Genomic DNA, 13,456 nt, shown 5'->3' on the forward strand with positions numbered 1-13,456 from the left:
CACTCTGGGGACAGCCAGAGGTGGTATTTCCCGTTTCTCCAAACTACTCAAAATTTCCGCTACTGGTTCTCCAGAACCTGTCAGAATCTGCTAGATTTCACCCCTGTTTGGAACAACCATGACGTGGATGACGGAGAATCTTCATTAGACCTTCTGAGTCACTATTTTCACCAAAGAGCACACTTATTGCAAAAATGCCACCTGATCATTGCCAATACGCCTTTCAATCTAGTCTCAGATCTAGCTGTGTATTTGTCCCTTTCATTGACTAATTTTTTTTGGGGGGGGGAATGTTCTGTGTTTCTCAGTGACTCAGTCTATCCATGAGAACATAAGGGATGGTATCGCTGCACCATTAGCGGTAAATAAAATCTATATGGTGAGAGCAGAATTTGCCAGCACTATCTCTCTGTCTCCCTATCCTTTCCCTGTCATTTGGGGGGGGGTGACTTTTGTGTCCTCTTCTTACCTTAAGTTGTGTTACAAACAGCTTGTTGTAGCCCCCCGGCAGCCAGTGGAGCTGGCAGCAGAGTCGGAGAGTAAGGAGGTTGGGGAGGAACTTGGGCCAGTCCTGGGGCTGGGTAAAGCTCAGACAAGGCTCTGTGTCAAAGGAATAGAGGGCATTAGACAGAAGCAAGGTAGAAGAACAGGTGGAGCCTGTCCCCAGGGTGCACATGCGCAGAGCTACCAGAAGACAAGAACAACTTAGAAAGCAGGGTCGACTTGGGAGTAAAGCCACACCTTGGAGGTGATTGGTCCCTCCCATAGGAAATAAAAGAGGAGCAAACGAGAAGGGGGCTTTGGCAGGAAGCAATTCGTTCTTTCCCTGACTCTGAGAGACTCTGTGCCTAGTTTTGCCTTGTACTGCGGTTAGAAACAAATTATGTGGCAGCTTGCCAAACGAGATAAGGTGTGTTGAGAAATATTCCTTTGAAAAACAGTTTGGACAAGCCTTGCTGACTGTGAATGAACATAATTCACAGTTGTGTAAATAAAAGAGGTTTAGCCGGGGATCAATTCCTGCCTCCTGCTTGTTAAGGGAGCCTAGGTCAGAACACAGCTGATGGTCTACTGGAGTAGCAGGCTTACTCTGCTCATTCCAAGACTTTTGATGCTGTCCAACTCAGCCCCACACATAGCTTCCAAGACTAAGCTGGAGCCAGAGAGGAAAGACCAATTTCTGCATTCCACAGAGGAGACATTAAATTCTACAAACACCACAACTGTGTTTGTCAAGAAGGCTGACTCAACCCTTTCCATGCTGGTAAAGCAGGCATTAGACATTCCCTTGAGGCCAGTGGCCTGGAAATTTGGATACTCGAGGAATTTTAAGTGGGGAAACGAACTAGCCGTGCACTTTCTAAGATTTTTTTATTATTATTATTTGAATTTATATCCCACCCTTCTCCGAAGACTCAGGGCGGCTTACATTGTGTTAAGCAATAGTCTTCATCCATTTGTATATTATATACAAAGTCAACTTATTGCCCCCAACAATCTGGGTCCTCATTTTACCTACCTTATAAAGGATGGAAGGCTGAGACAACCTTGGGCCTGGTGGGGCTTGAACTTGCAGTAATTGCAAGCAGCTGTGTTAATAACAGACTGCTTTAGTCTGTTGAGCCACCAGAGGCCTTGGTGATCTTTGATCTGCGCAGTAGTGTCTAGAGTAGAACTTTCTCTTCGTCTCTCTCTGGTTCATCTGCTCCTCTCTCCCAGCCGTGAAGAACATCTTAGCCCAGAACAAGCTAGAAAAACAAAACGGTCCATTCCAGTCAGATTCCCCACAAACAATAAAATAATAATAAACCGGTTTCAGTAGCATGCTTTGTAGCCCTTGTGGAATGGCGCTGGGATGTTCACCCTAGGGTTTGTGGCATCCAGCCTACACTGAGCCTCAGCGTCCTTCTACTTAGGGCAGTGGTTCTCAACCTTTATAATGCTGTGACCCCTTTAATACAATTCCCCACGATGTGGCGACCCCAACCGTAAAATTGTTTTCATTTTGAATTTATCGCGCCTGAAGCCGTATTGGCTAGCGATCTGAACTGCTTGCGATTGCCTTGAGGACGGAGGCATTAAAGCGGAGACTCCTCCCCTATTAAGTTTATCGCGCCTGAAGCCAGATTAGGCTAGCGATTGGGAGTGATTGCAGCTGGCTTGAGAGGGAGACATCAGAGCAAAGATTTCTCTCTTTTTTAATTCATCGCGCCTGAAGCCGAATTTGGCTAGCAATTTGAAGAGCCTGCAGATAGCTTGTGGAGTCAACCATTGGAGCGCGATTCTTCGACTCGCAAGTATACTTCCCATATTTCCGATGGTTTTAGGCGACCTCTGGCAAATCATCATTCGACCCCCAACGGGGTCGCAACCCACAGGTTGAGAACCGCTGCCCTAGGGTTTGCGGCATCCAGCCTACACTGAGCCTCAGCATCCTTCCACTTAGGAGCACAATGAGACTCACAAAGCAAGCCAAAAACATCTGGCATTTGGCTTAACAAGATGCACGCAGTTTCAGGGTTAAAGCAAAAATAAAACGTGCCTCATTTCAATCGCGTGTAGCTAAAATTAGATGAACAGACACAGGAGCATTTGCAAGAGGGGAATCGTCATGACTCAGAAAATAGAACCGGCCATGGAGGAGACGAACTGTATCATGCGGAATGGGAAGTAACCAGGGGTGATATTCACTTACTTTCCCTACCGGTTTGCAAATGTGAGTGTGCACGTACAAGCAGGCACCAGGTCTCAAAAAAGGTGCCTAAATAGGATGGCATAGAGCCGGGGTGGGTGGGAAAACCCTCTCCTGCAGAAAAGACTCTGAGGCAAACATCTTTCAAAGTTCTTTTACTAGCATAGGTAAACTGGCACAGCTGGATGAACTCCGAATCTGGGGATCTGGGTTTTCCCTCAGTAAGACAAACTCCAAAATCCCCACCCCCTCACTCCCCTGCTGATCACATGCTCCAATTACCAACCATGCTGTTCTGTCTCCTTCCCCACTTTGGAGCAACAAGCTGGCCTTCAGCCAGTGGATTCACAGCTCTTATCAGTCCTGGCAGAGAAATCGCAGCTGCCTGCCAAAGTTCAAGACTCACGTAGCAAGACTTTCAGCTCTTTTTGAAACAGTTCAGCTAAACTTTTGCTTCCCGTGGAGTGAGAGCAGTCCCAAAGCTCCTTATATATCCTGTGGGGTGGGGCTCCTGCCCCACCCTTCCTTTTGATGATGCCGCCTCTCTAATCTTCTGAAGCGCGGGTCAAGCCAAGCTTGATTATTATTATCAGCTGGGTCTGAAGGCGTAGCCTGGGGAAGGGAGGAATCAGGGGATGACGGCCTCATTACGTCCTCTGACTTGCCTGGTTCTGGCTCCTGGAGCCGAGCCAAAGCAATCGGTGCTCCCGAGGTAAGCCTTACCGGCCTTTCCCCCTCACTTCCTGAGTCACTTTCGGGCATGGGGCCAGGTTCGGGGGCTGGAGTCACAACACGTGCCATCTCGAGACATTACTCCAACCACTCCTTCTCCAGATGCAGCCTTGGCCTGACCTTGACCGGCAGAAAGAATGTTATTATGTCTAATGGACCCTTGTACCAACCCCCCGCCCACCTTCTCCTACTTTCCCACACAGGAGAAAGTGGCAGCGTGTGGAAGCCTTCGGCCTAGTATGGCTTCCAAAGCTGACAGGCATCCTCCCTCTACAGAAGAAAACACATCCTGGAAAACAAAACAGACAAAATGCAAAACATGGGGTTAATGCCCAATCCACCGGCTGAATACCATCTCTGGAAGTAACCCAAAGGAAACGTGACCTCATTGGGTTTAAATGCCATCCACCAGGGCTTCCTCATTCACTCAGGATCCAAATCGGTTGTCTGCGATTTGCCACGGGAATTATTTTACTCCCTTGCGTTTCTGCTGACTCAATCATTCCCCTGTAGAACTGTATCAGCAGCTCTTTGGGCAGTTTGAGCTTCCTTCGTTGGCACAGAAAGAACATTCTCTGTTGTGCTTTTCTGATGACGTTTTTGATGTTAGGTGTCCCTTTTAGGTCTTGAGATATGATAGAACCTAGAAACCCTTATCCATAAACAAAAAGCTCTCCTCCTGTGGCTGGTTTTGCAGAACATTGCTAACCCCTTACGTGGTTTGTGGCTTTGCGCAGCGTGTGAATCCAGCCAATGGGATCAATCAACCATGGTTAACCAAACCACACCTTGGCACAGCGAGCAGTTCCAGGCATTGGAAGAAATCCACCTGGAGAGTCACGAGCCCACAATGTGAGCTCCATGAATAGATTTAAGTTCTGCCTCCGCTAACTGTTTCCAAAGTCACTCCTGTGGCTTCATAGATAAGAAGGCGCTTAATCTACAGTGGTTGCTGGGGGGGAAATGATATTTCTGCAGGACTTCTTTTCTGAGAAGATCTGCTCTAGCAATAGCTTCATGTTGAAACTAGCAATACATATAAATAGTTATCTTCACTCTCCGACATGAAGTTTATTCAATTGCCCTGAGCAGCGGAAAGCTTAATTTTACAAGGGTCACCTTCATTAGAGCACAAAATGATGAAACTCTAATCCTTTAGTAAAACCTTAGTAAAAGACTTTTGGTTTTGTATCAGTGGTGAAATCCGAACAGGAAGCCTTCATCTTGCTTGCAAATAATCATATTAAGGATTCTAACTAACAGCAAGAATGAGTTCTTACGCTGAAAGAGCACCTGTCATTTCAGATCCATCATGGCAGTGCTTGTTAGTGGGCCTCCACTCACCTGTTGCCCACCACGTCCCTCACCTTGTTGCCTCACTGCCGCATCACCAGCCCTCCCATTAAAGTGAATGGGAGGATCGATGTTCTGTCCTCCTTCGCCTCCATCCGAGTGATGGCTTAATTAGCTGGCACTATCAGCTCTGGTAGCAGAATAGCGAACATCTGCCAAGTTCTCTGATATCTCCCTCAACGCTGGTGAGTCACTTCAGCTCTCAGTTAATCAGTTGATTTGCCAGCTACGAAGAGACGCAGCAGTGCTCACTGCCTTTATATCCTGTGGGGTGTGGCTTCATGACTCAGCACTTCCTACGCCTGCCCCACCCCTGCTTCTGTTGTTCATTCCTGCCTATGAAACCAAGCCTGATTGCCACGCCTGGGTCTGCAGGCGTGGCCTGGGGAGGAAGAGTCAGGGGACGGAGGCCTCGTTATCTCTTCCACCTGGCCTGCTTCTGGCTCCTGGAGCTCAGCCAGGGGAGCCGGTGCTCCCGAGGTAAGTCCTGATGGCCGTTTCCCCTCACTTTCCAAGTCACTTTCTGGGAGGAGGCCCAGCTCATGGGGTGCAAACACAACAGTTGGTGAATCAACAGCGGGTCAGAGGAGGAGCCGCTGCGGGACAGAGATGCCAGTTGCTCCTTAAAAATTACGATTTAAATCGAGTTGTTTTAAATCAAGCCTTTTTATGGGTGAATCGTGAATTAAATTGGCTTGATTTAAATCAAACCCACCCTGCATTCTGGTGACACCAATCCAGGGGTGAAATGCTCCCGGTTCGGACCAGACTGGCCAATCCGGTAGCAATGGCGGCGGGTGGTTCGGAGAACTGGTAGCAAAAATCGCTGGCCCTCCCATGCCCAGCTGAGTCACGCAATCGTCAGAGCCTTTTTTTTTTTTTTTACTTTTAAAAGCATTTTTTAAAAGGCAAAAAAGCTAAAGCCTACTAGGCAAAAAATGGGGGTGGGTGTAAGCAAAAAATGGGGGGGGCGGTTTGTTGGAGAGAGAGGGAGGGAGGAAAAAGGAGAGGAAGGAAGGATTATAAACCTGGCACTAGATGCAGCTTCAGAGGATAATCCAGGGTTGGAAAGGACCTGGAGGTCACCTAGTACAGGAGTCTCCAACCTTGGTCCCTTTAAGACTTGTGGACTTCAACTCCCAGAGTCCTCAGCCAGCAAACCTGGCTGAGGAACTCTGGGAGTTGAAGTCCACACGTCTTAAAGGGACCAAGGTTGGAGATCTCTGATCTAGTCCAACCCTGCTCCAACAGGACATTGTTAGTGAGTTTCTGTCTTTTGATCCCCCAGTCACAAAGCCACACCCACCCAGTCACATGACCCCCACCAAACCACACCCACCAAGCCACGCCCATAGAACCGGTAGGAAAGAAATTTAGATTTCACCACTGCGCCGATCCCCAGCAGCACTTTAATCCTACATGGCTATCAGACATGGACAATTTTGAGGAAGATCTTGTGCTAGGTTTTATGCTTTCCCTTTCGTTTCTCCCCCCCAGGGTCTAGATATTCCGTGGAAGAAAGTCAAACTGACGACGTGTACCATACAGAAGCTTCCAGTGTCCCTGCTCCAGATTATCAAGGTACCCAACTGCCATTCTGAACTTTGTTGTTCCGACACCCCAGCAGTGTCAGATCTGGTCCTTCCACCTTGTTGGAGTGGACATTCATTTCTCAAGGTGGGTGTTGTGGCTTCCGCCCCCGAACCTGGCCCCATGCCCGAAAGTGCCTTGGAGCCGGGCCTGCTGCCAGAAAGTGATTTGAACAGTGAGGGAGAAGGGCCGTCAGGACTTACCTCAGAAGCACCGGCCTCCCTGGATCAGCTCCAGGAGCCGGAAGCAGGTCAAGTGAAAGAGATAATGAGGCCTCCTTCTCCTGACTCTTTCCCCCGCCCCAGGCCACGCCTGCAGACCCAGCTGACAGCAATCAGGCTTTGCTGAATCCTAGGTTTCGTAGGCAGGAGAGAAGGGAACAACAGAAGCAGGGGAGGGGCAGGACTAGGAAGTGCTGAGTCATGGAGCCACATCCCACAGGATATAAAAGGCAGCAAGAGCTGGTGTGTCTCTTTTTATCAGGCAAATCCATGGATTGACTAGAGCTGAAAGTTGTGACTCGCCAGCGTCTTGGCTGCTATCGAGGGCTCTTGGCAGACGCTGATTCTTTTGCTGCCAGAGCTGATAAGAGCCGGCTAATTAAGCCACCATTCGGACGGAGGCAAGGAGGACACAACAGTGGGGGTCATCAGGAGATAATTGCAAGAATTAAATTGCAGGTAGACTTGGCCATTTCAAGTTCTTTGCAACATTGCTCTAGGTCAGGGGTGTCAAACTCAAGGCCCATGGGCTGGATCCAGCCCATGGCGTGCTTAGATCTGGCCCGCGGGGCCGCTCTGGAAACAGTGAAGCACCAGCCCGTGGTGCCTCTGCAGCGAAAACAGGCTCCCAATCTCCGTTTTTTGGCTGGGACGGCCACCTGCAACCCTCTGCCAGCGAAACAGAGCTCGGGAGGGCTGCATGCTCCATTTTCGCTGGCAGAGGGTTGCAGGAGGCCATCCCAGCCTAAAACGGGGATCGGCAACCCATTTCGCTGGCAGAGTACTCGGGCCACCATAGTTTACAATCCTCAAGTTTACAATGTTGGGGTGACTTTCTCCTATATTGATGATATATATCCATGATGGCGAACCTATGGCATGTGTGCCAGAGGTGGCACACTGCACCGTCTCTGCGGGCACACAAGCCATTGCCCTAGTTCAGTTCCACTGTGCACGCACACGCACCTCCCGCTGGCCAGCTAGTCTTTGGGGGGGGAGTGCGCATATGCAGGGAGGGGGGGCCACATGCAGGGGCCACGTGTTCATGCATGGAGGCAGGGCGCATGCACAGGGGCACTGCGCGCATTGCATTTTGGGGGTTTGGGTGCTTTGGGCACTTGGTCCGGAAAAGGTTAGCCATCACTGATATAAGTTCTCACTTGGAATTTCCTTCTTGGAAGACCAGGATAGGACTGCTCCTTAGAACCCCCATAAGTAGACTTTTTTTTTTAATTTATTTATTTACATTTATATCCCGCCCTTCTCCGAAGACTCAGGGCGGCTTACAGTGTGTAAGGCAATAGTCTCATTCTATTTGTATATTTACAAAGTCAACTTATTGCCCCCCCAACAATCTGGGTCTTCATTTTACCTACCTTATAAAGGATGGAAGGTTGAGTCAACCTCGGGCCGGGCTTGAACCTGCAGTAATTGCAGGCTGCTGTGTTCTAATAACAGGCTTCTAACAGCCTGAGCTATTACGGCCCAGACTTCCTTCCTTCCCCTAGTTTAACCCTCCCTGGCCGACCATGGGATCCTGCGGGGACCATCAGTAGCTACAGTTTGTGGCTGTAAAACTCCAGCAGAAAAGTAGAACTGATCTTCAGAGGAGAATTAATAATCCAGACAAAAGTTGTTTACCGTGGTTCCCAAATTCAAAATGAAATGTCCAATTAGGGACAGATGGTTGGGGAAATGTTAAAACTATGGTCATTCTTTAGATCTTTGTCTTCGGACCAGGGACATTTTTAGAGAAGACTGAGAGAAATCTGTTAAGCAGGCAGGGAGCACCTTTTACTTATCACTACGTTACAACATGTCTCCACATATTGTGGTCAGGCATTTGCTCCTTGATTAGCTATAGTCTAGATTCGTAAAGGTAAAGGTTCCCCTCGCACATACGTGCTAGTCGTTCCTGACTCTAGGGGGCAGTGCTCATCTCCATTTCAAAGCAGAAGAGCCAGCATTGTCTGACGATGTCTCCGTGGTCATGTGCCCAGCATGACTAAACGCCAAAGGTGCACGGCACACTATTACCTTCCCACCAAAAGTGGTCCCTATTTTTCTACTTGCATTTTTTACCTACTTTCGAACTGCTAGGTTGGCAGAAGCTGGGACAAGGACCTGGAGCTCAGCCCGTTACGAGGCACTAGGGATTTGACCCGCTGAACTGCTGACCTTTCGATCGACAAGCTCAGCGTCTTAGCCACTGAGCCACTGCATCCCTTTTCATGATTCATAGACTGGGTCAAATCCATCATCTCCTCTTGCAGGAGTTTCTGGTCAGAATAGACAATAAACTGAATGGAGGACTGAGATAGTGCAAGGAAATAATGCTCATGACAATCCTTCCTCTCTTTTTCTAGGGTTATGATAGAACCATTATCTATTACTTGTATGTACAACACATCCTGCCTTTTCCAATTTTCGTTCCATCCATAAATTGCAATGAAACAAAGCTACACCATACAAATAATGAACCAGATGACAATGTGTTATAATATTAATTGGCAACATAGGACACAATGGACCTACACCGAGTAGGAAAGCATGATTTGGCCATCACTGTAAAGAAAACCTTGTTTTTCAGCTCCATCTTTTTGTCAAAGCTGGAGCAGAGTCACTGACAGTTCTACAGAAGCAAGTCATGCCTGAGATCATAAGAGATCTTCTATACGGTCCTTTCTTTCTCCCCTCTCCCCTTAGTTCCTCGGTGGTGTCATCCGCTAATCATTTACAATGGGGAGGCTACCTGCTATTCACCCCGTGGAGGAAATTACCGCAGCAGCCTGGGGACACGCTGTGCGCTCTCCTGCAACCGTGGGTATCGCCTGGTTGGCCCGAGGTCTGTGCAATGCTTATTGAACCGCCACTGGTCTGGGATTATCTATTGTAGACGTGAGTATTAGCTCAGGTTCCCCTCTGAAGTCAGTCCCCACCAACACCAAGATAATCCATTATCAGTTGGGTGGGTGCCATCAAGCCACCAAGAGACCAAGTTAAGCAGACAAGAGTTTGGCTTATGGATTATAATAAGACATAATTTGATGGAACTAGAAGACGTCCAAGATTCCTTCCAGCTCCTATCCTGTCCTGTCCTGTTTTGTTCTAATTAATTTTTTATTCTATATTCTATTCTGTTCTGTTGTTCTGTTCTGCTCTGTTGTTCTGTTCTGTTCTATTCTGTTCTATTCTCTTTTCTGTTCTGTTCTGTTGTTCTGTTCTATTCTATATCTATTCTGTTCTGTTGTTCTGTTCTGTTCTGTTGTTCTGTTCTATTCTATATTCTATTCTGTTCTGTTGTTCTGTTCTGTTCTGTTGTTCTGTTCTATTCTATTCTATTCTATTCTATTTTCTGTTCTGTTCTGTTGTTCTGTTCTATTCTATATTCTATTCTGTTCTGTTGTTCTGTTCTGTTCTGTTGTTCTGTTCTATTCTATCCTATGTTCTATTCTGCTCTGTTGTTCTGTTCTGTTCTGTTCTGTTCTATTCTATTTTCTGTTCTGTTTTCTATACTGTTCTGTTTTCTATTCTGTTATATTGTATTCTGTTATGCAGTGTTGTGTTGCGTTGCATTGCGTTGCGTTGCGTTGCGTTGCATTGCATTGCATTCCATTCCATTCCATTCCATTCTAGGGGAAATAGCCCAAATTCACACACTACCGATATCACTATGGATATCTAAAACCAAACCATAGCTTAGCACAATGTCTGAACAAGATCAACAGTTTCTTTAGAAAAATACTTGAACTAGTCCTTTTTCTAAATTTTCTGGGAATATGCTGGCCTAAATTTTCATTATCCCATTGACTCTTGGTCTTTTTGGAAAACTGGAATAGAACCAAAATCATGCCACCAGACTCTTAAAAGGATGGGATTTAAGCCCTATGCAACTGGATGAAAACCGCAGTCAGTAAATTTTGACTTTAACTTGGAGGAAATGTATCTAGTAATGGTCTCCCAACTATTTAGCTTTGGCTGCAAAGCAGAGGTGGGTATTCAGCAGGTTCTGACCAGTTCTGGAGAACCAGTAGCAGAAATTTTGAGTAGTTCAGAGAACTGGCAAATGCCACCTCTGACTGGTCCCGCCCCCATCTATTCTCTGCCTCCCGAGTCCCAGTTGATTGAGAGGAAATAGAGATTTGACAGTATCCTTCCCCTGCCCCGCTTGGTTGGTTTGCTTGGCCTAAAACTGTTTGTATGAAGAGGTTCATCATTAGGTTATTCCCATGAATGGTGGAGAACACGAGGGGTGCTATTCAGCAGATTCTGGAGAACCAGTCGTGGAAATTTTGAGTAGCTCGGAGAACCAGCAAATACCACCCCAGAGTGCCCCCAGAGTGGGGTGGGAATGGAGATTTTGCAAAATCCTTCTCCCAGGAGCTGAAAGGGAATGGGGATTTTGTAGTATCCTTCCCCTGGAGTGGGGTGGGAATGGAGATTTTGCAGTATCCTTCCCCTGCCACGCCTACCAAGCCACATCCACAGAACCAGTAGTAAAAAAAAATTGAATCCCACCACTGGTGCAAAGTATCCTGAAAAGGAGGGAACAGAAGATCAAGGCGATTAGCAACCCTGAAGCCTCCAAGGTGACTTCATCCAGGCTCACTTCAGGGTTGACAATAACGCTGACAGCGGTATTGCCACAAGAATGCTGGACTGCGATTAGGAGCAGCTTCAAGTTCATTGTAGGAGCTGACCAGTTTGAACCTGAAGGCAGAGTCAAATGCATCATCAGTCTGGAATCTCTATGTCGCCGTAAGAGACCTAAAGCCAGCCCTCCTTGAAGTTCGTTGACTTTTATCTGGCGCCTATTCACCTTGACTGCCTTGATCCTTGTGTATATTTGCACGAAATACACTTGTAGTATGTTTGAATTCTGTCCTGCTCCCTGATTTCTTTGCATCCGACATTCGTGCTGGCCCAGTTGTTCAGTCTTAATACAGTCTGCTTCACAGCCATTGGAGAGGAGAATACAAATTCCTTATAAAGCGGAAGATAAATCAGTAAGTAATGTTTAGATTCTCTCTCTCTCTCTCTCTCTCTCTCTCTCTGTTTGTGCAGAGATTCGATGTCACACATTGCCAGCACTTCAGCATGGGTCGTACCAGTGCTCCAATGGGGTGAAGGTTGATTCTCACTGTCACTACAGCTGCCAACTCGGGTATCATCTAGAAGGTGACCGCAGCCGTGTGTGCATGGAAGAAGGGCGCTGGAGCGGTAGCGTGCCAATTTGTGTAGGTAAATTCTCACCCTTCCACGGCTGTCCACCTTCCAGTCTGAGTCCAAAAGGAGAACTCCCACCCATGGTGTTCTGTCCCCCCTCGCCTCAGTCTGAGCGATGACTTAATTAGCCGGCACTATCAGCTCTGGCAGCAAACTAGCGAGCATCTGCCAAGTGCCTCTGTTATCTCTCTTGATGAGTCTACCAGGAACAAACAGTACTTCAGCTCTAGTTTAAGCAGTTAATTTGCTTGCTACGAAGAAGTATAGCAGCCCTTGCTGCTTTTATATCCTTTGGGGTGTGGCTCCATGACTCAGCACTTCCTAGGCCTGCCCCACCCCTGCTTCTCTTGTTCCCGCCTCTCCTGCCTCTGAAACCTAGGGTCCAGCCAGGCCTGATTGCCATCAGCTGGGTCTGGAGACATGGCCTGGGGGAGGAAAGAGTCAGGGGACAGAGGCCTTGTTATCTCTTCCACCTGGCCTGCCTCTGGCTCCTGGAGCTGAGCCAGGGAAGCCGGTGCTCCCGAGGTAAGTCCTGATAGCCGTTCCCCCTCACTTTCCAAGTCACTTTCTGGCAGGGGGCCCAGCTGGGGGGACCCAGACACAACACATGGCTTATAGATGTGATGGGCTGCTGCCAGTTGGAACAACCGGTTTGCCTGGAACCAAAAATGTGAGTGCGCACGGCATCAAAAAATCGGTGATTATATAGGACGTGATAGCACCAGAGAGGATGGGTGGGGCCAACCGCTGGTCAGAACTACCAGTTCACATGAACCGACCCGAACCAGCAGCAGTCCACCACTGAATTTGAAACTGTTGCTCCAAACTGGAGCCGAGCCTCTTTATATTTGTCCAAAGCCACCCATGTCTCCGAGATACTTTTCCAAAAGCCAGCTGGATTTTCTTCTTGTTGTTGTTTTTTCTTGAAAACATTTCGCTTCTCATCGCTTCTCATCCAGAGAGCTCCTTGGATGAGAAGCGAAATATTTTCAAGGAAAAAGCCACAAAAGTCCAGTTGTCAAGCACGGGAAAATCAGAAGTCCAGGCGGTTCAAACGAATATAAAGATGTATTGCAAGCTTATGCTCTCTATGAGAATCTGAACTACTAACGGTCAAAACAAACTGACGGTAGATAAGAGTCAATGGAATTCATGGTGGGATGGACTTAGATTTCCTGTGGCCACCAAGGGACTAGAGACGGATGACATATTTGACCCTATCTTGGGTTCAGGTTGATCATCTTGTACACCTTTTATATGTTTTTTGGAAAAGCACCTTTGGGACAACCATGACCTGGATGATTGAAAATCTCCATAGACACCTAAGCTATCTAGTACAGGAGTCTCCAACCTTGGTCCCTTTAAGACTTGTAGACTTTAACTCCCAGAGTCCCTCAGCCAGCAAAGCTGGCTGAGGAACTCTGGGAATTGAAGTCCACAAGTCTTAAAGGGACCAAGGTTGGAGACCCCTGATCTAGTATAAAAAAACCCAAAATTGTTGTGTCTTGTCCGATCTCACCACAGCCGGGGCCTTCTTATCTTCTGACCCTCGCGTCAGAAGACTTGATAGACGGAGGCAACAGAAGGAAGGGAGGGGCAGGCCTGGATAAGTGCTGAGTCATAGAGCCACATCCCATTGCCT

The 13,456-nt window shown here is 47.7% G+C and overlaps 1 protein-coding gene across 7 annotated transcripts in view; it reads left to right on the forward strand.

Annotated features, from left to right (window-relative positions):
• The window catches only part of SRPX2 (sushi repeat containing protein X-linked 2), a 31,140-nt gene that overhangs the window by 6,244 nt on the left and 11,440 nt on the right, over positions 1-13,456 (forward strand). Inside the window, exons 1-4 of one of the 7 annotated variants that reach the window (XM_058197223.1) lie at positions 3,634-5,257; positions 6,275-6,358; positions 9,295-9,408; positions 11,653-11,829. In XM_058197223.1, coding sequence (XP_058053206.1) covers positions 5,059-5,257; positions 6,275-6,358; positions 9,295-9,408; positions 11,653-11,829 — 574 coding nt within the window. In that variant the 5' untranslated portion in view covers positions 3,634-5,058. Of the gene's footprint in view, positions 1-3,631; positions 5,258-6,274; positions 6,359-9,294; positions 9,487-11,652; positions 11,830-13,456 lie in introns of those variants that run through there. The other 6 variants (XM_058197222.1, XM_058154553.1, XM_058154554.1 and 3 more) reach the window with 6 other exon arrangements.

Source organism: Ahaetulla prasina, chromosome 11 (genome assembly GCF_028640845.1).
Source record: "Ahaetulla prasina isolate Xishuangbanna chromosome 11, ASM2864084v1, whole genome shotgun sequence".
Taxonomy (NCBI): Eukaryota; Metazoa; Chordata; class Lepidosauria; order Squamata; family Colubridae; genus Ahaetulla; species Ahaetulla prasina.